Genomic DNA, 23,226 nt, shown 5'->3' with positions numbered 1-23,226 from the left:
TCATTCCTGGTGTAAGCCCCCACCTTCAAATAAGTCCTCCTCTCGAATAACCCCCACCTGAAAATATTTTTTGTAATTTCCGGTACGCCAAAACTGTCTTGTCGCGGTTAACTTTCAATCCACATTTTTCTTATTTTGCTTTAAGGATTTTTTAACATTTAAAGTCTGTCGCAGTCTCATTTATAAAAATGAGGCAGTTTCATCTTAAGAGAAACCCGAAACTGGTGCGCAAGGGACATCGCTAGGTTTTGTGTTCAAGAGTGTCCAGGTTTTGCCGACAAAGGGGGAAAGCCAGAGATGGTCAAAGACCACTCGTTTTTAAAACGATTTTTTCGAAGGGGGTATCACACCCACACATACATCGCCACGTTACCCCTAAATCCGAGAGAACTTTCTAAGTAAATGATTTACCTCATCTGAAGCAATGGCGGCGCCAGCCACTACGCTCTGGGGGATAAGCAAAAATCTTTAGGCCACGCCCTTTTTAGCACCAGAAAACGCCTTTTTACCAACAGGGAACGCCAAGTTTACCTGAAGGGAACACCCATAACTAACTTTTGGTAATATAAAGGCAGTTCAAACATCATGGGATTACATTACAAAGAGTACGTTGCCAAAATACTACCCCTCCACCAACATTTTCTCATCAAATTTAGACGAAATGCAAAATGATCCTGCCGAGAAATGGGGGGCGTGTTCCCAGCCCCCCTTCCGTGGTGCCGCTAATGATTTGAAGAAAACGTTGATTGCATTGGCCTTTATGGTGCATTGAATTTTTGTATCCTTGATCATTGCGATTCGCCTCAAAAAGCATTCGCTGGCCTACCGACTTTGACCTACCGAATGCTGACACGAGGATTAATTTACTCTTGTAAATAGGGTACAAGATTTCCACGAAAACAATAGGAATTCTACGAATTTTTCCAGAGTTGCCAGATGCTTGGAATGGTTGGCGGCCAAATATTTTACACTTGACGTCCAAATTCGGCCAGCCAAACAAAATATACAAAAAGCTACATTTTTTGCTGATTCTTTGGAGTAACAGTGTAACCAAAATTGGCTTTGTTTGTTATAAAAGCTCTCGCTTGCTTTCAATTTCAATTTTCTGTTATCTTTTACTTTGTTTCTTGCTTCGTTATTTGCAATTTTGAGATTTAACAAAATGTTGAATATTGTATGTGCTAAAGTTGTAGTTTCCTTTGTATTTTTGTGGCTTACAAAAGCGGCCAAATCAATTTTCGACAGCCAACAGCTTTGAAAAACGGCCAGAACTGAGAAGTTTTGCCGTCAAAACGGCCAAATGGCAACCCCGAATTTACCTGTAAAACAATAGGAATTCAATAAAGATGTTCGATACTTCCATGGAGTGATTCAACCTTCGCACTGGACAGACTGACTAACTTGCTTCAGTTCGTATGTCGACAAACTTTAAGCTCGTAATAAATTCTATACTGAACAATTAAATTTAATTTAACTCAGGGTTCCTTGAAAATAAACAAATTGTGCTTACCGTATAAGAGAAAGACGACAACAAGAACATGCATGGCCTAGCATTTCCCTTCGCACGGTGAATTGAATTTTCAAGATCTATGAACAAAATTAAGCGTGACCTCTAAGGCCTTTATAATTCTGAAAGGATAATGAATATATCTAAGGTGATTGAACTAATATGCTTACCAGACCTATCTTCCAACCTTGTCCAAGTGGAAACCATAGGCCTTCCAAATTTATCTCCAGTAGAAGGAGGATTTAGTTTTAAAGATTTCATCACTCACTTGGGATTTGAAACTTTTTGAGGGCAAAGGTGCAAGCAGCGTGGCTATTTCAATTAGTAGCACGTGCTTTGTCTGAAGAATTAAGTAGAGTCATTTAGAACATAGCCAATGAAAAAAAATTTTATTGACCATGTCGAGAACGCTATATACACCAGCCAGTTCGATATGTTAGAGTTTCCTCACCATAAAAACAACATGGGAATTTACTGAAGTTGCAACATTCGTAAAAGAAAACATCTTAAAGGTATACTGACCTAAAAGTTTGCGAAAACGTGCTTCTCCTTTAGATGGAATGTGCAGGGAGAAAAACTTCCGGCTGCATTACTCAGGTGACGTAAGCAGAGCATTTTCGCGCCATCAGGCTGGGACTAGAACCCAATCCTAAAAATTTGTTACCGTCCGCATAGTCCGCATATCAATAATTTGTTGAAATTTTGAAGAGTCTTTTTGCAGTCAAAATTGCAGCAGGATGAATGACACAGAAATTTACCGGCCTTCCACAAGGATGGAAATGGAATCATCGTGGACACCGTTATGTTCGATGAAAATCGTTTTGATATAGGTTTCTAACTACATCACACTCTATTTTGTTGCGGGGCTAGGACAAGACACCAGTCGAAAAAAAAGGTTTCTTATACGCAGGAAGTAAAATGGCATTAGATGCCTTGTGGCCGCAAGTCCTTAAGTCGATTCCATTATAAAACGATTCATGGAAAACTGGGGGGGGGGGGAGGGAAGGGTGATTTTAGAATAAATTTAAGAGACTTGCTCTGATAAGCCCGCTTCAGTTTTACTAATGTAAAAGTTGTCTTTTTCAGTTGTCTTTTGCTTCTATTCGTGTTTGGTTCCCTGGGCTAAACAAATACCACGTTCTGTATCATTTTACTTGTATGTAACATGATGAATCTGATATTGATTAGACGAGAGGCAAAAATGAGGCAATCGTAACAAACCAATCTAATATAAGTAAAAGAGATTCTTATCAAAATACAAGTATCTTCTTCAGAACAAAGACTCAATAAAGTTAATTTATTTATTTGGAAAAGTTTCGTAACACGTTAGGCTCATAGAAATGGAAAGCCCCGTTATCAGGCCTCGTAGACACAGGTTATATGGCCACACCCTGTGTTGTTAATTTACTTGGGTTTGAGGCTTTTATTGAGAAATTCGCCCTTAACCGTTTTCCTTTTAATTGAAGCTTTTTGCAAGGTCAAACGAGCCAAGAATTGAAAAAATATTTCATTAATATTTAAAATATTGTAGAAACACATATTTTCACGGTTGAAGGACCAATTACCATCTGATGCGGTTAATTGGTCCTTTAACAGTGGGGGTAGGTGGTCGTGTTTTGTTCATACGAAAAATGTGCTCAACTTTGAAGACAGCAGATTACCTGTTACTATGATATGATATCCGTCATTACGAATTAAATGACGTAAAAATTCTACTCTTTCGATATGAAAATACGACAATATACAGTAAATTGAAAATACAGTGTGCTCATTAAGAATTCTTTTGAAAGCAAAAGCAAAAGATTTTAGAAAACAAATTTTCCCCGATGTACAATTAAAATAAGATAACAGACAAGGATAACAGACATCGATTTAAAATTACACAGAAAAGATTAAAAGCCCCTCAAACTTAATGGTTCTTGCGCAACCAGCATGCTTTGCGATCATATTTTCAAAACCGGCCTATTATGGTACTGAATCGAAATAAAAAATACAGCCCATTTCGTCTCGTGTAAAATGACACCGACCCCAAAGCATGCCGGTTGCTCAAGGGCCTTTAAAGCCAATGACCTTCGGTTGTTGTAAGCTTAACTAAGGGACCTAATATCCAAAAGAGTCTGGCCAGACAAAGCAGGTGATTTTACTTTGATAGGATACTAAATGTTAATATATTTTTGATTAGCTCGGGCCCAGCCCTATCGGTTTTAATCTTAATCACATCGAAGTAAATCATGCCCCTGCAATTGGTCAGTAGACAGGCATAAAACAAAGATGTACAACATAAAATACAAACAGATTTGAAAATTAAAAACCTAAGTTACTGGTTTTTTCTGTAGTCGGAGATTTTTTACCTATGATATAGGAGGATCAAACAGACTCAGTTTCATGTAGCCTTGGTTTGGTTACGAATAAACAAAGGTGACTTAAGTATCATTCTAGGCCTTCTAAGCCAACACTCTGCTTACCTAGCCTCTGTTCAGTGTCTGTTATGCTAATTCATAGATATAAATTCTTATTACACAAATCGATAAGTACACTGCTAATTCATTTGTCATTATCAACTTTCCCACCTCGCCGACTTATTTGATGATAAAACAAGACATAAGCTTGCTTTTTTAAAACTGCCTCTTCTTGAATCTCTGAAACGCGGCTGTCACTTACGTAATACCATTTGAATTTATTATCTATTGTTCTCGTTTTCACGCATGCAACGTAATGACCGCTGTGCAAGTTTCCACTGTGCTCGATAATACCAAATAAATTGTACTGAAGATCCTCTTTTGAGACCTGCGAGAAAATGAATTTATCTGTTATTAGTCAAAAGTCGAGACTGTAGGAAGCAGCAATCACATGCAGATAGTTTGCACAAAAACAATATTGAGCTGTGCTCTGCCGATGTGAAACTGTGAGCAAAATTAGTCTCCTTAACTTCAATTTTGTAACTGTCTGTTGGAAAATATTTCCTATGAAGGTCACAGCTTAAGTTCTATGTCCAATATTCGTTCAAGCTTATGTCTATGTTTTGGATGAGAAACAGGGGAAAAACTGAAGGCTGGACCAGGAATGCAAAACAAATTATGAAACGATGTAAAACATTAAAAACATCATCATAAATTAAGCATAAAGAAGATTGTAGCAATTGATATTTAGAGCTGTCTAAATGTAACTTCAACTTCCCAGTGTCCTCCGAAGCAGACAAATGATTACACATAGACTCTATAAACAATCTTTGTTACTATAGGATATCTAAAAGCAGCACATACCGATTTATTCACATGACAGAAAGACGATAAATCCAGCTGCAAAGGAAATTCGATATGTTTGTTGACTTTTCTCAGACCCCGACCCACTTGTTCAAATCTTTTTAAATGCAACGTCAACACTGAAGGTGGTTGCCATACTAGCATCTGCTTTGTAGCATCGGTGAAAACTGGCTTTATTGCGTTTGCTTTGCCTTCCTCCACTTGGATAACTTCTAAAAAAACAAAATATTATCATGAAAAATCTCTCGACAACTGAACAGGTATCTGCACGCTAGACAGCTTAATTCTAGCATTTGAAAGATCGAGCCCATAGCATATTTACGTACAGTAAGAGATTGTAAGTTATAATCTATTAACACAAACATTCTATTCACAATTACTGAGCATTGCTGAATAACCTCTAGACTTGTCAACACTGCCTTTAGGCTAGAAAGGTTCTGGGAAATTCAGAAAAGAACCAGATGCCCTATTATTAACCAGAATTTGTTCAACAAGGGATTGTCACAAAAAAGGACGTATACAAATCTTTAGCACATTATGACAGCTTCTATGACACAGACTATCAATAGTTACCATTTCGCTTTTTCGTGCATTCATCACAGCGGAAACGATTATTTCCCTCCAAAACATCCTTGGCAGTGAACTGGTGCAAAGAGGACAAAACTGAACATTCACCAGACTTGCATTTGTATTCTGGGCTGAATGTGCTCACATTATTACTCTTCATTTCCTAGAAAAAGTGAAAATCTAGTAGCAACGGATAAAGCAGTTCACCATTTTGAATAAAATAACATCGAGCTACATGGGAGATACGACGTAGCCAGAGGGAGCAGATACATCTTGGAAGATGCTAAGAAATTTTCTATATTTCATGCTAGTTATTTTCTATTGAAGGTTAATTTGAACGATAAATAATTAATTTATTTATATTGTTCAAACGAACCTCTTCATCAGAGCCATTGTCATCTTCACTGTGCTGTTCTGTAACTTCCTCGACGCTTTCACTGTCATTCCCTTGTGAGTCCTCTTTTTCATTTGTTTCTTTCTCCTCAATACCGTCGTTCACTGTTGTGGCACCTTCTTGTTTCATTTCCACATTTTCTCTGTGTTTATTGGAAAATAAGCTTACTTCAGTTTGCTTATCTTTTGACCCCTCTTGCCCTCCATTCTCTGTTTCTTTACGAGCTTCTTCTCCAACTTCAACTCCCTTGCAATCCTTTTCCAACCCCTTTCTGCTATTTAAATTTTCTTCACTTGTCTGGCTCGCTGCTTCACCATTTACTGCTTCTTGATTTTCTTTCCTTTCTCTTTCATCGATGTTGCATTCTTTAGCAAGAAGCATGCATATTGTATCCTCAATCACCTTGTCCTGCACCTGACTCTTAGCTGCCTTTTCACCAGCATTTTTCCTGGCTTCAGTGTCACTCATACTTGCATCCTCTTCCTGTGGTGTCACTGTATCATTAATATTCCCAGAAGTAGGAGCCACCGAATTGTGTCCCTCTATCCTTTCTTTCTCCTTCTCATTGATTTCTGTATCCACTTTCGATACATCTTCTTTGCTCGAAAAATTGCTATTACTTCCTCCATATGTGTTTTGTCTGCTGTAAAGGGTGCTCTCTTTCGAAGCAAGGCTCTCTAGCGATGATGTTTGGCTTCCACGATAATGTGTCGATTGGCCGCCGAGCATGGCTTGATTTGAACTTTCCCAAGATTTTGATTCATCAACTGCAAACACAAAAATAGCTTAAACGCTGAAAAATGCAAACACGTAAGCTATATTGAGTGTGAAGCGACCATCGGGATCCAAAACAAAGCCCTGGTATGGTAAAAGAGGATAAGAGTTGCAAGAGGGGAAACAACAATGTTGATGTTTAGTTTTGAAAAATTATACTGCCTGCAGAAAATTAAATTTTCCACGGTGTATTCCTAGTTAGGACTGCTAATGCTGTGACAGGGAGAGGTACCAATGCTGCAAGTGGGAGAGGTACCGACGCTGAAAATGGGAGAGGTACGACTGCTGAAATTGGGGGAGGTACCATTGCTGAAAGTGGGGGAGGAGCCAGTGTTGCAAGTGGGAAAGGTACCACGACTGCAAGTGAGAGAGACCCAAATGCTGCAAGTGTGAGAGGTTCTACTGCTGCAAGTGGGAGAGGTAACATTGCAGCAAATGGGAAAGGTAACAGTGCAGCAAATGGGAGAGGTAATAATGCGGCAAATGGGAGAGGTAATAATGCGGCAAGTGGGAGAGGTACCACGGCTGCAAGTGTGGGAGGTACCACTGCCGCAAGTTGGAGATGTATCACGGCTGCAAGAGGGAGAGATACCAATGCCGCAAGAGAGAGAGATACCAATGCTGCAAGTGGGAGAGGTACCACGGCTGCAAGAGGGAGAGATACCAATGCTGCAAGTGAGAGATGTAATAGGGCTGCAAGTAGGAAAGTCACCAATGCTACGAAAAGGATGTTTTAAGACAGAGATGCCAATATTACAAGGAAAATAGTCCTGATATCATGAGATGCATCGGGTTAAAGATATCATTAAAAGTGAGAAAGATAAAGAAAAGTGATGTAATCCATTCCATCTAGATCAGAAACCTCTCACAGCAGTCTTTCCTACCTAAGAAAATAACAGCCAGACCGATATTTGATTAACATCGAAGTACCCCGAAACTACTTACTGGCAGCACATGCATTTGTCTTCTTCTCAATGATTACAAAATCTTCCTCGTCTTTAATCGTGTAACTGTTCGAATCATCTTCACGTTGTTTCTCTCCTTGCTTTAAACCTGAAAGTAACAAAATAACTAAGTTTAAATATCAGTTACGTTGTCAACCAAAAATGATAGTCTAGCTCCTCTTGAACAAATCACAAATATTCGGAATGCCAAACATTTTTCAAAATTCCATTGTGAATGGGATGCATATCCGAAAATGAGCTCATTAACCTCAAAACATTTTCTGATATTAAAACAATTTAAAGTTAATTGAAGAGACACGATGATGAGATAAAGCTGATAAATGGACTAGATTGAATACCCTCAGTAATCCCAATTGCAACCAAATACTTTAAAAGATAAGACGCTCAATAACAAAAGGAGCAACAACAACAAAATTTTTCAATATGTTCTAATATTAGCAGCACCAAAGTTAGCAGGTACCTTTGAAAACGTAACAAAAGTTCTTCACAAAAAAGCGCGAAAAGTTCTTCACAAAAATTGCAGAATACCCATTATCCAATCAAAAAGTCTTCGACGAATCAAATTTTGGTCATTGTCAAATACATTCCCCACACCCCCTCCGAACGCCATTCTATTTTAATGTTAAGAGTTTCGGTGTTGTCCAATAGATTCCTGTCAGATAGTTATGATGTTCAGCTTTACTGCCAAAACTATGTTGGGATATTGGAAGTGCTTAGTTAACTTATAACGGGTACGGTTGATCATCATAAAAGGAACACTTAAAGAGGCACCCTCGCAAAATTTCGACCCCCGAAAAATTGCAAAAAGATTTTGGTCATATGAAGTGGGGACAAAAGTTCTACCGAAAAATTGCTTTCATGCTTTGTATCACATACATGTTGCGAGAAACAAGCGATAAAACCAGTACGATTTAATTTTTGGTAACCTAGTATTTTTACGGTCCGATCGTCATCAACAAATATCGATTGATCAGGTGATATCCGAAAATAATTGTGAAAGCTCTCAGTCGATGGGGATATCTCGGCACAAGGCAAGGTTCTGCCTAGCGGTAATGGCTGCTCACGTCGATGAAATTAAAAAGGTCAATAAAACCAGGAAAGAATTTAATCACTTAAAATTTGATTCTCGAACTGCTCAAAATCCCTGCCAAAATTACTTTGCGCTGTGCTTTTCTATTTTTCATTTGTTTTCCTGAATGCTACTACTTCCGTCCCCCTTTCCCTTCAAAACAATGTTGAAAGTATAGAAAAGTATCAAACAAGCCATAAGAAAGGGCATACTCCACAACCCCTTTCTTTTTTCTATAGTAAATCAACATTGTTCCTAGGGGGAGAGGGGGTGGCTGAATTTGCCTTTGAAAACATACGTTAGTGTTCCAAGACTTTTGGCGGTGATTGTAGGTATTAGATGCTAAACTTTCCCGTTATAAAATTAATATAATGGTATTCAAACCTATGTATGGTAGAATTATACTACTTGCTAACCCTCACTAGTGAGAGCTTGTCCAGAACAGAAAAAGTTTTTTCCTCTTTCCTCTTTTTTGCGCTATGTTTGTTCAAAATTGGTCTGTTTTCAATTTTCAGCGAGCATGACGACAATTACGCGCTCGTTTAAATTTGATATTGGCCTCCAGACGACCCAGACGGCACTCGTACCTTTGCTCGCTTCAACTTTCTTCCCCTAAATTAGACCCCCTTTCTGTATTCCAGACAACATTGACCCTTTTTGTGATAGCCTTTGCTGCTCACATAACAAACTAGAACGACGAAAAATGTTTTTTGGCGATGCCAGTTTTTTGTGTTGATGCCTCTTTAAGCCAGGGCATTCCAAGGACTTAAGCCATTCAAGCCAGGGCATTCCAAGGACTTAAGCCATTCAAGCCAGGGCATTCCAAGGACTTAAGCCATTTAAGCCAGGGCATACTAGATGTCATGGATGTCAGAAATTCTTTAGAGATACTACGAGATTTCTGAGACCTAATAACAAACTGAATAGTTGGGTTACCTTCTTTACAAGAGGCTTTTGTAGATTCACTGTCATTGTTCTCGGTTGAATCATTTTCGTTACAATCATCACTTTCTTCTTCATGATCGTCATCCGAGTTTTGCTTACCAGATGAGAGATCAGATGATGCTTCGCTGCCTTTTCTTTTCGGGCTCGGAGCTCCCTTTCCTTTACCACGTTTTGCCTGCACATCAAATAGCCTTGATTATTTACTCACAAATGGCAAAAGCAACTTCAAAGAATCAAATAATGCTATATGTAAAAAAGGAACAGAGCAAGAACACAGAACTTAATGCAGTATGACATGAAGGGTGATACCAAAAGTGACAGATTTGGCACACCCCTTCTTCAGTCCTTTTCACAATGTATTTCCTATGTGAATATTTCCTATGAGCCTTTGTTAAATTAACTGAAAATTAAGCCAAGCGACATTTGCAATCGGTCAAAATAGAGAACTTTGCCAGTAGCAAGAATAATTTTCTTGGCAAATAGGGCAATATACATCTCCTTTCTCACTTAAAAATGCTAAGTCTGAAGAACATTTAATACAAAGTAAGAACAAACAATTTGAAGTAAGTACAGGTTGAACGCAACATTGTGATATAAAATCGGTCTTTTCTTGTTTATGCACGGCAATGTACAAGCTCTGGCCGGATGAGCCAATCTAATCAGCTAACACACCGCGAAATGATGGTCTTTTATTAAACAGTCTTACTAAACAGAATCCACCTGGACAACAAGTCTTGTTGATTAACAAAGGGCGCTTAAATACGTATCTTTAATCCTTGACTATATTGATACGACTTTGCAAAAAAGAATCTCTATATTCATAGCAAACCTTATTTTGCAATTAATATCTTTATCTACTATAATTTACCTACATTCATTAGATACCAACAGGGCTTTATAACATTTAATATTTTTCTAGAAAACATCATTGACTATGAAAACACCGACCCATGCTTACAGTCCAGAAAGAAAATCACGCTACGCGACATTGAATAAGTTAAATTCAGACTTGTCCCCTCTCAATTGGTAGGTCTCTATTCCTCATTCTACCTCGAAAATCCTTTTTATAATTTTCACTTTATTCTATCTGGGATTAGATTAGGTATTCGATGCGTGCATTTCGTAACCAAGACTGTAGATTTAGGTAAACCTTAATGTAGACTGCCTTATTGGCGTGTCATTCTGCCATTCAACTGACCCTCGATATATGTATTAATCTGTCACTTAACAAAAGTAACCACTTTCATGAAAGAAAATGACCAAGAATGAAACCAACACTCATAATGCAACGAAATTGTTCACTTATTACAATATATTTCCAGATTATCGTATCCATCCCTGCAGACTGGCAACTGCTTCCTTCTTTCAATTCTATGAGCACACACAGACCATACGTCAAAATCTGTTTTATGTTATTTGCTAATCTATAATTTGGCAATAACAAACAAACAAATAGGACAATGAAAAAAGATACTCTTTAAAGGTAGAGAGAATAACCCTACCCCTTCCAAATAATCCCCCAATAATCCCTAAATAGTCCTACCTTTTTATCCTTCTTCGCCATCACTTTCATTTGGTGTTTGCTGAGCTTTCTCTGATTCTCAACATCTGGATCTGTTTGGGTTTTATCTTCATTTTTTATTTTCCCACTGAAAAGCCTAGTGGCAGCGGCTTTGGCAGTTTCCTTCTATTGGCAAAAGTACGAAAAATAAATCATTGATATCAAAAAAATTGTTTTGATTGATCAACCATGAAGCATACGTTGATGCAGAAACTGAATACGACATTAAAAGCTCGTTATGGAATCGTGTTTTACAGCAAACCTTCATTGTTCTGTCTGGTTCTCTCTGGCTCACGACTTTTTGGGAAATTATTATTAGAAAATTTTCGATGTGGTTTTAATAATACATTGTAGAATAGCATTTAAAAACTTCACTCACAAGTGAAAACTTCACTCAAGTACGTATTGGGGTACGCTTGTTCAAAGAGATACTTCAAACGATTGAAAAATTATTGCATCCTGAAACCCTAAGAGACTATAACTTGCTTATCACTTGACAAAAGCACTCCCTGACAAATTGAATCAGTGAATGTCAATAGATATAATTAAAAAGCAAAGAAATATATGTTACTAGACAATCTAAGATATTAGGAAATAGCAACATACCGGTGTCGTATTGACAGGCAACGACAATTCAAAGAAGCTTTCGTAAACCTGCGATTTCTAAGAGAGAAAAAAACGGTTTATTAGGGAGCAATAATCTGCTGCTATGCAAAAAGCTAGCCTGACAAAATGGGCCTCTAAAAAAAGGGAATGCTTCAAATTTTTCATGAATTCTAACCTTTCAATTTTGTACACTTTTGTCGGGATTTTATCTGCTTGATATCTTTAAGGCCCTCAGTATAAGGAGAAACTACAAGCTATCGTGGACAAATGAAATCTTCTTCAACACAATGTTTCAGTTCATTGTTAATGCTTTACCTTATCCCTATGATTACGTCCCGACTTTGAATTTGGGGCGAGAGACTGTCCTATATAAAAAAGCCACAAAGATAATATATGTTTAACTCGACTGCCATGTCAATGAATGTAGAGCGTTCACATTTTTGGTCGAGAAGGATGCAGTAAGAGGGGGTTGGTGAGGCCTACCGACAGCTGATACATTTTCAAGACAGAGCCATGACTTAACACTATTTTGTACTTTCTAAGTGAACTGCAGGGAGGTACTTTTCCCGTGACCGTATGACCATTGGTCACAGGAAATTAAAGAAAAACAATATTTTTCTCACAGGAAATTTTTGGATAGACTATCATGGAATGGGCTAGCAATAGGTTGCTGATAATGTCTTTGATTGTATCTATTTGTTATCATCAACAAAACATTCTGGATAAATTCAGTATCTTAGATTCTAAACTACTTTTCCACATGAAAGTTTCTTCAGAACCTTCACGGTTACATGAAATCTATAAATAATTGACGCCCTGGTGAACTGTCGAGAAACTAAAGCTTGCTTAAAAACAGAGACAGATCAAAGAAGGCTTCAATACTTATGGTTTCATAACTTTGATAGTAATATGCCAACGACATACCGATTTACATTCTGAGCAAACAATTGTGGAGACCAGCATACCGCCAAAAACATCATCTACAAACGTCTTGACATTTTTGAAGCAATCTGCGACGAATGGTAATACAAGAAAATACATAAAGTTGAATCTCTTAAGAAAAATTCCAACTCAGCTTTGTTAGTAAAAATATCTTTCTGTTGGTTTAAGAGGGATACATATATAAATGGAAGCTTTAGGGCGCTTACACGGAGATTCTAGGTTTACAGCACAGCCACAAGTAAGAATCAAACTGTTGATATCCAATAAAACAAAGTGACTATGGCAATCGTCCACCAAATGTTTTTTTATAGGCTGGGCATTTAAGGGCTAGCTGCATCCGACTCACTGTTCCAAGAACTGAGATTGATTTTGCTTTTTACGTTCGAGGAAAGAAAGGTGAAAAAAGGGCAAAATGTTCGAGGGAATGGTGGTCGATTTTTCTCAGTCATGTTTAAAGGAAAGAGCAAAAAACATATAAAGGTGCTGGTTTAAGGCAGAGGCGACTAAAAATTTCAACTTGTAGGAAATTAACATAAACTGAAAGAAAAGCAAACCTTTCAATTGTTCGTTGGTCGGTGGACAGTCTAGTTTCTTCACAGCGTCTTTCACTGCGGACTCAATCCTCTATAAATATTAAAATTGATTTTCATAGAATTTTCGAAGATCTATACAGATCTATAATGGATACGACAGTATCATAGGAGAAAGAGAAAAGGAGAAAAACCAGGCATGTTCCTATTACTTATCTTCAGACATTTCAAACGTTGGCTTGAAAATATGTTGGCTTTATATAAATTAAAGACATTCGTTTAAAAGGTATCTGCATTCAGATTAGCTTGTTGTCGAAAAAATTAGTAACATGCTCCCTCCCCTCCCAATTTCGTCTTCCAACGAAAGTGTAAACAGCCTTTCGTACGAATGTTTGTTATCAAAATGTACTCATCAACGATATGTAGCTCTCTGCAACATTGACAACAAGTCTCTTTCAATAGTTAGCTATTAACGTTATGAGTGATATTGTAGAGCCAAAAGGACAGACAACTGTGGCGAAGATAAATAAAACCAGAAGCATTCGAAGAAGGATTAATTTTTTATCAGGGTTTTAAACGTATTGCCTCATTGACCAGAGAATGGACAAGTATGCTTATTTACAATTTTAAAGGACACAGAACGGGTTATCATGCAGCAAAACGCTTGAATGTAGGTAGAAATCAGATACCTTTAATTCTTCTACCCGCATTCCATCTAAAAGATATCTCAGCAACTCTTGGCTGTCTTGTTGTCGGTACCCACGAAACTGAGGTGATCTGATGATATATTAGAATCAACGTCATATTCAAGGTAATGAACAAATTCACTGATAGTGGGATTTCGCATATACTTTATTTATTTCACTGAAATTACATATGTCTGTAAAACTTACAATGCGATATATCAATTCGATGAAGTTGAACTTACAACGCGATGTATCAATTTAGCACCGAAATGGCAAGTCTTGTTTTATCAAAAGGCTAGGGCTAAAGAAAATGTCGTATTTCTTGACTGTTTTGAGAGGGCGAAAGTCCCAAATAATTGCCTAGTAATATAGTTGTACGAACACTAGACCCTTGGAAACTCTACGATTTAAGAGAACCCAATCCTTAGTAAATCCGTGGTAATGCAGAAGCATATTTAACCATGCATTGAAAATAGCACATTTATCGAGTCACCATGTGAAAACAGCGAAATTCAGAATACGGTATCCACGCTCCATTGCAATTTAATAAGATACGTCAGATAGGATAAAAGTAAAGAAAACTAGTTAGAGAGAGAAAGTGAGATAAAACGACTATTATTTGGCTCTAACCAGCATCTAATGATAGGGGTGAAGGCATTGAAAAGCAATGTTTCTTAAGCAGTTCTAGTATTTTTATCGATGTGAAAACCTGTCGTTTTCAAAGCCCTACTTACAGGAAGCTGGTACCGGGGATGAATTATAGGGAGGAGGCGACGAGATATATTGAGTCGAGGTTCGAGTCACCAACATTATAATGCATTCTCATCAGTGGCGGACACTTGGGGGGCGAGGGGGGCGACCGCCCTCCCCCCAATACTTTAGAGGACAATGGTTTTTTTGTTTTAAAACAATGGGAAATGTGACGTCATCTTAATAAAACAATAGGCTTGCCCCCCTAATATTTGATCAAGTGTCCGCCCCTGATTCTCATGCTAGAGGCCAAACATTTCCAAGCATCGAATTTTAACTAACTCACTTTTTCGTTATTTCGCCAAACAATCGACTAGGGGTAACCACGCCGCGAGAACTGCTGTGAAACTCGTCTAAAAAGGACTTCAAAGCGGAAGTCAAAGGCCCAACAGCTGAAGACCTTTTCACCGTGATTTCAATCTGCAAAACAAGATCGTGACAAAACTTGTGATCAACATGGCTTCATTACAAAAGAAAAACTTAATAATTCCTATAACTTGAAGGAAGAACTAAACTTGTGACACAGTATTATCCGGTTATAACGTACTTTAAGAGATAAGCGGATAAAGTACGTAATATCTGAAGTACGTTGTAACGGGGGGTAAATGTTGTAAACAATGTTGTAAACCAAGTTGTAAACAATGTAACTATTTAAAAACCACACTTTTAACTACCTTTTTACAGGCTACATAGTTATAAGAAGTCTGTAAAGCGTGTCTGAATATCTTTCTTCGTCTAAATGTTGTTGACTGCTGCACCAAATTTTTCTGTATATAATTTTATTGCAGATTTATTTCAAATAAGCTGGAAATAGATTTCCCATCGACTCAATATATTCAAATGCTTGGTATTTTTTTCTTTAAATTGTGAAAACACTTTGCAAAATAGAGTAAGATCTTTCAGATACACAGGAGCGGAAACCTGGAACGAAATTTCTATCATCATCATTTCAAAGTTGAGTTTTCGCCAGCAATTGAAAATCCATTTGTTCTCAACTAAGAATATATATTTGTATTTTAATTCACAATTCTGGTTGCATTTTTCAGCTGGGGTTGTAATTCTCATAATTTTTAAACTATGCTGGCTTTGGAATGGCTTTGGTAGGCTCTTGCTTTTGGGGCCTTTTCTGGGTACAAAACCCTTCCTTGCTGTTGGCTGTGGGTTTGGGTTTTTTTTCTGGAGTAGACTCCGTGGGCTTAGGGTTACTGTCGACATTCTAGGTCGCTTGCACATAACGCATCCTTTGGAATAATAGATTACTGAAAATATGGATTTTTTAACATAGGAGGTGCTCTCTCATCGATTAGTCCATCTACTGAGAGATCTCCTTCTTTAAGGAATACAGGTTTCAAATGTTTTTTTCAGTTTAATTTTTGGTGCTTATCGTTTTTACATCTGTATGGAATATGTATTGTATTGTATTTGATGAATTTTGTATTGGAGCCTGTATGTTGTGTGAATTTTAAAATGAAAATTGAAATTGAAACGGAAGTCCAAGTCAGACAAACAAGTGATATATTCCAAACAGATATACAAACCTTTGGCGTTTTGTTATTTTGAATTTTCACTTCATTCTCCTTCTCTAATAGCGAGTCTAACTTTTCTACCAGCACAGTTGCTCTTGAAATATTTTGAAGAACTGAATTGAAAAAACAAGTGTTGCCCAGATTGCGAAGCCCCTACAACATAAAAGATTAAATTCTCTGAATGAGGATTTAAGAAAACTACCTTAAACGGATGTCAAAAAATCACATGTGAAATAATCACAAATAATCACAATTCATCGTACAACAGCCTGATAATTAAAATATTACCACTTAAACTCCTTAAAATCACATGTGAAATAATCACAAATAATCACAATTCATCGTACAACAGCCTGATAATTAAAATATTACCACTTAAACTCTTTAAAATTTTATAAAACTCTTTCACAATTTGTATATACAATTATTTCTTTGCATCGTATTTCTATTTCAAAACAAAGTTTATATTTTCATTTCCATCATATATATCTGGGGCATTGATAGCCTCAAGTAAACATTGAAAAAACCTTAGGGAAATAAAGACTTTGGAGATCATCACAATCAGTGACCAGCCATCAAATACTGTCTAAAAGTTTTGATTGTTCTATTCAAATATCAATTGTATTCTCTACGTCATTGCTATGCTACATCCCTATACGTTTTTTGGTGGCGAAAAAGGAGGAGGTTCATTAAACGGGGGTTGACAAAAAGTGAAATACTAAGAATCATTTTATAAACAATAGCAAATAAATTTGCAGCGAAACATTGACGATGCTACGCGATTTGTGTGCTTAAGTGAATAGCAAAACACTGATACACATTTGGACGCAATACATAAACTGCAAAACAGCCCAAATCAAAGCCAAAAACTAAGAAAGGGATGCGATAAAGACTTTTGGGGTGGAATTTTCCTTTTATGGATATGTCAGGTGTGTGCTTACTAGAAAACAAGAATACGTCCGAAAATCAATAAATAGCAGTTAATAGGATATCATGCAACAAATTAAACTGCTACCTTTACAGCCCCTGCAACACAGGAGGTGATTTCATCATTTTCCTTGGCACCTACATTAGAGAAGAGCAGTCAAACAAAACGTAATATTAACACGAACTTCAATGGACCATACGAAAACGTGGAATTGTCTAGTTTATGAATAACCTGTAACAGTTTTGAATTGCTGAAAGAGAGCTAGCACGCAAAAAAGGCCTATTGACTCGTTTCCATCTCTTTGGAGCTGTGTGCTGTTAGTATCTCTAGGGGCAGCTTCTGTCTGGTGTTCTTGTTTAGATTATTTTGAAGACAATAGAAGAGGCCAAACTGCTTTTTAGCAAGCCAATCACATTAATAAGATTAATATTTAAGAACCTTGATGTAGTAAAATACCATAACAATATCCAGAGCTTGATAATCTAGTTTAATTTATCACTGACAAATTTTCAACCATTTTCAAGGTCAGAAAATATTATTGTAAAAAATTGTAAAAATTGAGGAGTAAAAATTGATTACCATTTTTGGTTGTATTCCTTTCACGAATAAACTTGATTGTTTTTTGAATATCTGAATTTTCACTAACATTATTTAGCTCTTTATCGCACGCATAGCACCTGCAGAGAAAGATAAACGTTACTGATTCAAGCCCGTTTAAATACTGAACTGAAATAAATAACCAGACTTGACAATAAGCAGAAATAGTGTTGAGTGGAAGAAACTGCAAAGGTTATTTAAAGATTTTTGTCCACAGATGCTCTGTATCATGAATAAACCAAATAAGTCTTCGTAAGTGCAAAGTTTCAAAAAAGTACAGAATAGCCGAAACACAGCATAATAAAGTACTTTTCGTGCTCAAATATAGTACATAGCGTCGTAAAGTACTCCACAAAATATAAAATGGCGGAAAATGACAAGACAAAATTTCTATCTATGTACGCTTGGCTTCCGTTTTTCGTGCTATTTTGAAGTATATCTATATGCAAAGCGACAATGAAGCGAACAGCATATATTCCGAATCCATGGATTGAATGATTCAGAAATTTAAGGCTGATATTAGGAGCAGCAAAGTAAGATAAGAGATAATCAACTTTGGTATCTTGATTATCTCGCATCAACGAGATGAATAGCTGTCATGAACATTTAAATTTTGGCTTATTCATTAGCTTGGCCCTTAAGTAATTAATCCTTTAAAAATCTCATGGATGTATTTTAAAACTGTGAAGTGAAGCAGAATTTTAAACCGAAAGACCCGAGCAATAAAGCAATTTTTCTATTTCTAGTAATTTTTATACTTGTGTAGAAGAACTGAAGGATGCTGTTTTGGCTAGGCCATTTGAAAAACTATGTGCAGAACAGAGGCATACTTACGAAATAAAAGAAAACCGCCATAGGATAAATATAAGAGTAAGGACAAGAACTAGCAACAGGCAACTGCTAGCGCTGTTAGAAGGAAACTACAAGTTTTTATTGGTGGGTCAGTAAAAACTTTAGTTGATTGGCAACATCATTAGCAGTTCAGCGAAATCGCCATACTGTATGAACTTAATTTCTGTGTGCCTACCAATACCAAAGGCCGCTTTAGCCAAAGCATGGGATAGGCCTCCTTTTGCTAATTTTGTGAAAATGGCATAAAAGAGTGACAATATTTATGCTGAAATGGTTTTTAGAACGACTCCAGAGTTAAAATGTCGGATCATAACAAAAAGAAGATGAGCGGGAATTTATATCTAGTTACAGCTCGAAAGTAAAATGATTAGTGGCAGAATGGAAGGGTGGTTGACTGGTTGCCTGTTTTTGATCAATCATTAACGTCTTGTCTCATATATTTGAAGACCCAAGAGAAAAGACGAGTTGTCTATACCATTTGGGATCTTTTGTTTTGATATGGATAGATTCCAAAGATTTGACCAAGCCTGCCCAACAACTCTATAATCATTATAAATTTCGAAATTGGAGTCTTTCGAACCAACAGTGATGCAGTGCTTTATTGATAGTGCTTCACTACCATAACTTGGCACTTTACTCTCTGTTTGTAAAATGTGCCTGCCAGTGACTTGTGCCTGGAAATTGCTTGGACAAGCTCCATTGGGTTGTGCAGACCTAACCCAGCCTCAGCAGCCTGCTCAGTTGCTGAATACTTAGAATATAATTTGCTTAACATCACACAAAACTCACCAAATAACCCAGGTAGTAGTGTTAATACAAATTGTGTGTGAAGCTTGTTGCTGAAAATGGCAGTGGGCATGTCGATTCTGCGAATTTCTGCTGCAGCCCTGAATGATAGAGTAGTATAAAATTGAAGCATCAAAATGGCACAGAAAACCATAAATGTAGCACACTACAGTATTTTTCTTCTGACATTACTCAGCGTAAAAAATGATACAGTTCAGTTCAGTTTCAGTTCAGTTTTATATATTTCAAAATTCCTTCACATACAATATCTTACTATAACTACATTACAACTATGTACATACAATGACTACAAATTACATAAAAATACTTATAATATCTATATAATAAGTATGTTGCTTGCAGGGGAATGCCATTTGGAGGAACTCTCTCACTAGATTAAGAAATCGAGGGGAGAGCACCTAGATACATAATGATGGTAAGCAAGCGGTAGGCAAACAATTATAGCTTTGCAGTTTGAACACAAATGCTTTCTGACTTCAGTACTAGTTTCGAGGATACAACCAGAAAGCCATTGCAAACTTAGTGCCTGATGCAGAAAGAACATGAAATGAGAAGATAAATGGCGAATGTAAGCATACTTGGAAATCGCAACAATGAAAAAATGAAGGCAGCCTTTGGTTAAAAAAATACCTCTAGGATCTAATTTTACAAACCTGGAAACCACACTTTAAACAAATGCAAATACTTTGCATGAGCTCACCATCCTCCTAGAAAAGATACAAATGAATTTATCCAAGAAATAATACTTTTGAGAACAAGTAGTTATAGAGTTTCTAAGTGAAAAGATAAATCAAAATCTATCTATAGGATTAACAAGTTTGACAAAAAAACCAGAAGAGCACCACAAATCACATCTACATATGCATACAGAGTGTATAGCAAAGTTTGTAACAAATTGGCTGAGAAATGGCCACATAAGCACAGGTTATAAAATCTATGAATCAGGCCAAAAAAGCAGTAATCCATTATCTTACTCAGTTTACTTGCAAAATCTCAGTATTTGAACTTTTAGAGGTGATTAACCATTTTTCAGGCTTTGTTGTCAAAAGTAACAAATCCAACATATTTTTTGTGAAGCCATTTTGCTAAATGAGTGATAAAATTTTCTCAAAAATTTTTCTTGCAAATAATTTCATGCTTAAAAAAATTTGTAAAAATTAAATTCAAATAATTTCAAGACAAAAAAATAGATTAACTAAAACTGATAAGGAACATAAAAATGATCATTGATATATATGTTAAAAATTTGAATAAAAATCACTTACAACATCTTTTAACTCTGGGGTTAGCTTTGGTTTTCCTCTGCAATCCTGCAAAAATTGAATAACTGGCTATGATTGTATTTCTCATAAAACAATGATAAAATTATGTCAAAGCAAGGTTGCTTATTCAAAAAACCAAAACTAATTCAGAAAAGAAACATTGAAGCTGAATAGCTCTACTGAGCCCTCTCTATTAGGCTCCCCTCTCATACCTGAAATATTTGCAGAGCAAACAAAACAGTTTCTTTCGATAAACCACAAAGGAGGTTTCTGATAAAGTTTAAAAATCTACAGATATATATCCTGACTGCTAATTTTTCCCTTTTTAGCTTCCTGTTATAAATTATCAACATATAAAAATAGCTAAAAGATTTTTACAACTATCAGAATAAGCCCCCTGTCTAAAGAGCTCCCTCCTTTAAAGAAATTCATCTAGAACTCCCAGAAATAAATAAGCCCCTACTACCAAGGGAGCTTTGTAGAGCAAGCTGTTTCAGAAGCTTCAGGTAGTGCTTATTACCTTGCATTCTCCAGTCTTGGCATGTGGGAGTACCTTCTTCAAAGACTGGTAGCGTACTGCCTTGTTGACATGTGTGCATGGCTCTAAAGGAATGATAAAATAAAATAACTGAGTAACAACTATGAAGAAAATAGACAATACAACAATTGTTGACAACTCCCTCATTGCATTCAAGGAGGCAAGCATAAAAACAAGAGAAATAACCCTCAACTTCCTGGCACTTACTTGCATTTATTATCTTTTACCTATAAGAAGAAATGAGCCAAAACCAACCCTGATATTCAGGTTAGTTTAGATACCTGGATATAGATTGCTTTAGGACAGTGGTCACAATTGTCATGTTAAAAATCATCAATCAGATTAAAAAGACCTCAGTGACAACAAAGAGTCTAATACACAAAGCCCTTAAAAGTTTCAAAGGCATAATTAATTCAGGCATGTGATCTACTCAGCTTAGTGAGAAAAACTTAAAATCTTTGTTGGGACATTGGAAAGTGGTTTTATTCATTTACCTAAGTGCACATGTTGATTAAAGATAATATCAAAAATTAATGTCTCTATATTCAAACAAAAATATCATAAATGGCTGATGGCTCAAAAATCAATATGATTAAAAAATTAGCAATAGCTCCCTAAGGGGGTCCTCTCTCCTAAAATAACTATCTACAGAGAGAGCTTCACTTTAAGAGAATTCCTTATTTACAAATTTCTTTCAAATTGGCTTAGCACTTTTTTGCATATGTTATATACTTTATTTTCGGTTGAAGTTACGCAGTTGTTGTTAGATGGAATTGTACTTAGCTGGAATTTTAAAAATGAAACTCAAACTTGTACTTGAATATATACATAAGCAAAAACAGCCTACAGGAAGTTTTGCATATGTTTCTAAAGTGTTCTTTAGTGACAAGAAACATTACAACAGAGCATTTCATGATTATAGAGTAGCAAAGCTGATGTAATTTCTGGCCAACTCTTCACCAAACTCCATTGAATGAAAATTTTGATGTTGGTCTGGTGAATTTCCAAGAACCTGACCTTGGTCATAATCATAATCACATTTAGTGAACCTAGTCTGCAAAGTATGGGAGTCCTCGGCGAGATCTCACTCATTCATTTCTCTTTACTATCCAAATGTGAGTATAGGCTTTTTAATAGCATTATAGTCTACTTAGTGTGCAATCAGAAAATTTTGGCATGCAGCACTATCATGACCTTGCGCTTGTGTCTGCCATACTCTGCAGACTGGTAGTGAACCAATGCTTCGAAAATGCTCCATGCAGAATAGCAAACTCTCTAGCTGAAGACAATAGAGAGCGATGTGAAGAACCAATATTTTTCTAACTTTTGGTACTTTTTTAAATTGGAAAAAACATATTTCTGAAATTCTTGGTCAGCCCAACCTCAGCCTGACCAGCTTGCCCTGTTCAACCTGCCCTGTGATTTCATGATCTGAGAAAACTGTACAGGCGAAACCTGGGCCTGAAAACGGGGCGTGTATAAATATGACTCATCGTTCGTCAATTCATCAGACCATCAATATATCAAAACCTGGACAGGATTTGAAGTTTTGCCATGGTTGTTAACGAGGAATAAATTGTACTTTATGATATGAAAAAGAGAACTGTGTCACGGTATTTGCCTCAGTACTTGTTACTAGCTATATGCATTCGCAAGCCTCTTACTTAGGCCCTATCCCACTTCTCAGCATCTGGGAAATTAATTAAAACAAAGGCACCGTGACACAAAAAATCGAATGCCAAAAGATATTCATTCATCAAACTTACTATCTCCTTTATTTTCTTCCTCTGACGACCCGCCTTTTTCGTTTATTACAAGCTTTTGCTTCTTTCCTTTCCCCTTGACTTTCGCCATGTTGGTTCAACTGCCAGCCTCAATTTCAAACAATCGCATTTCGTAAGTAGTCCTTGACGAAACCAGAATTTTGACGGCAAATCAATCCATGTTCACTTTGATGCTTCATCAGTTTACCAAAAATTTTAACTGCGTTTTTGAGTGGATCACATCTTAGAAATAATCAAGGGATTCTTAGTATTTCCTGGTATCATGAAGACCCCAGATCACCAACTTGGATTTTGCTTGTTTACATTTTTGCGGTCACTTCTTTCGAAATCTGTCGAAACACGTAATTGATCAAGTTGCAGGTTAGCTTCTACA

The 23,226-nt window shown here is 36.7% G+C and overlaps 1 protein-coding gene across 3 annotated transcripts; it reads right to left on the bottom strand.

Annotated features, from left to right (window-relative positions):
* Positions 1–2,720: 2,720 nt before the first annotated feature.
* On the bottom strand, positions 2,721–23,080 carry LOC135685522 (ubiquitin carboxyl-terminal hydrolase 16). Of its 3 annotated transcripts, none has more exons than XM_065201496.2 (20): positions 22,836–23,080; positions 21,052–21,134; positions 20,535–20,579; positions 19,923–19,976; positions 19,252–19,349; positions 17,593–17,690; positions 17,101–17,150; positions 16,098–16,238; positions 14,846–14,979; positions 13,813–13,900; positions 13,148–13,217; positions 12,576–12,661; positions 11,652–11,708; positions 11,028–11,171; positions 9,476–9,659; positions 7,451–7,558; positions 5,714–6,498; positions 5,344–5,500; positions 4,771–4,982; positions 2,721–4,294 (listed from the first exon to the last, which is right to left on the bottom strand). In XM_065201496.2, the coding sequence occupies exons 1-20, from the start codon at positions 22,921–22,923 to the stop codon at positions 4,052–4,054; spliced, it is 2,925 nt and encodes a 974-aa protein (XP_065057568.2). In that variant the 5' UTR covers positions 22,924–23,080; the 3' UTR covers positions 2,721–4,051. The 3 variants fall into 3 exon arrangements, with proteins under 3 accessions (XP_065057568.2, XP_065057570.2, XP_065057569.2); XM_065201498.2 differs by having other exon boundaries at positions 4,771–4,979; XM_065201497.2 differs by having other exon boundaries at positions 11,028–11,168.
* Positions 23,081–23,226: the final 146 nt, after the last annotated feature.

Source organism: Rhopilema esculentum, chromosome 15 (assembly GCF_057945365.1).
Source record: "Rhopilema esculentum isolate cy_ngs chromosome 15, ASM5794536v1, whole genome shotgun sequence".
NCBI lineage: Eukaryota > Metazoa > Cnidaria > Scyphozoa > Rhizostomeae > Rhizostomatidae > Rhopilema > Rhopilema esculentum.
The sequence above is the reverse complement of the archived record's forward strand: the minus strand, read 5'-3'. Positions and strand labels throughout refer to the sequence as shown.

What these genes read in the sequence shown, in the direction of transcription:
- LOC135685522 (XM_065201496.2), bottom strand. Translation starts at nt 22,923, where the DNA reads ATGGCGAAAGTCAAGGGGAAAGGAAAGAAGCAAAAGCTTGTAATAAAC. An exon ending in AAAAGCCTCTTGTAAAGAAG is followed by an intron (nt 7,559 to 9,475) that starts GTAACCCAACTA and finishes TGTTACTTTCAG; the next exon opens with GTTTAAAGCAAGGAGAGAAA. An exon ending in TCTGTCATGTGAATAAATCG is followed by an intron (nt 4,295 to 4,770) that starts GTATGTGCTGCT and finishes ATTTTCTCGCAG; the next exon opens with GTCTCAAAAGAGGATCTTCA.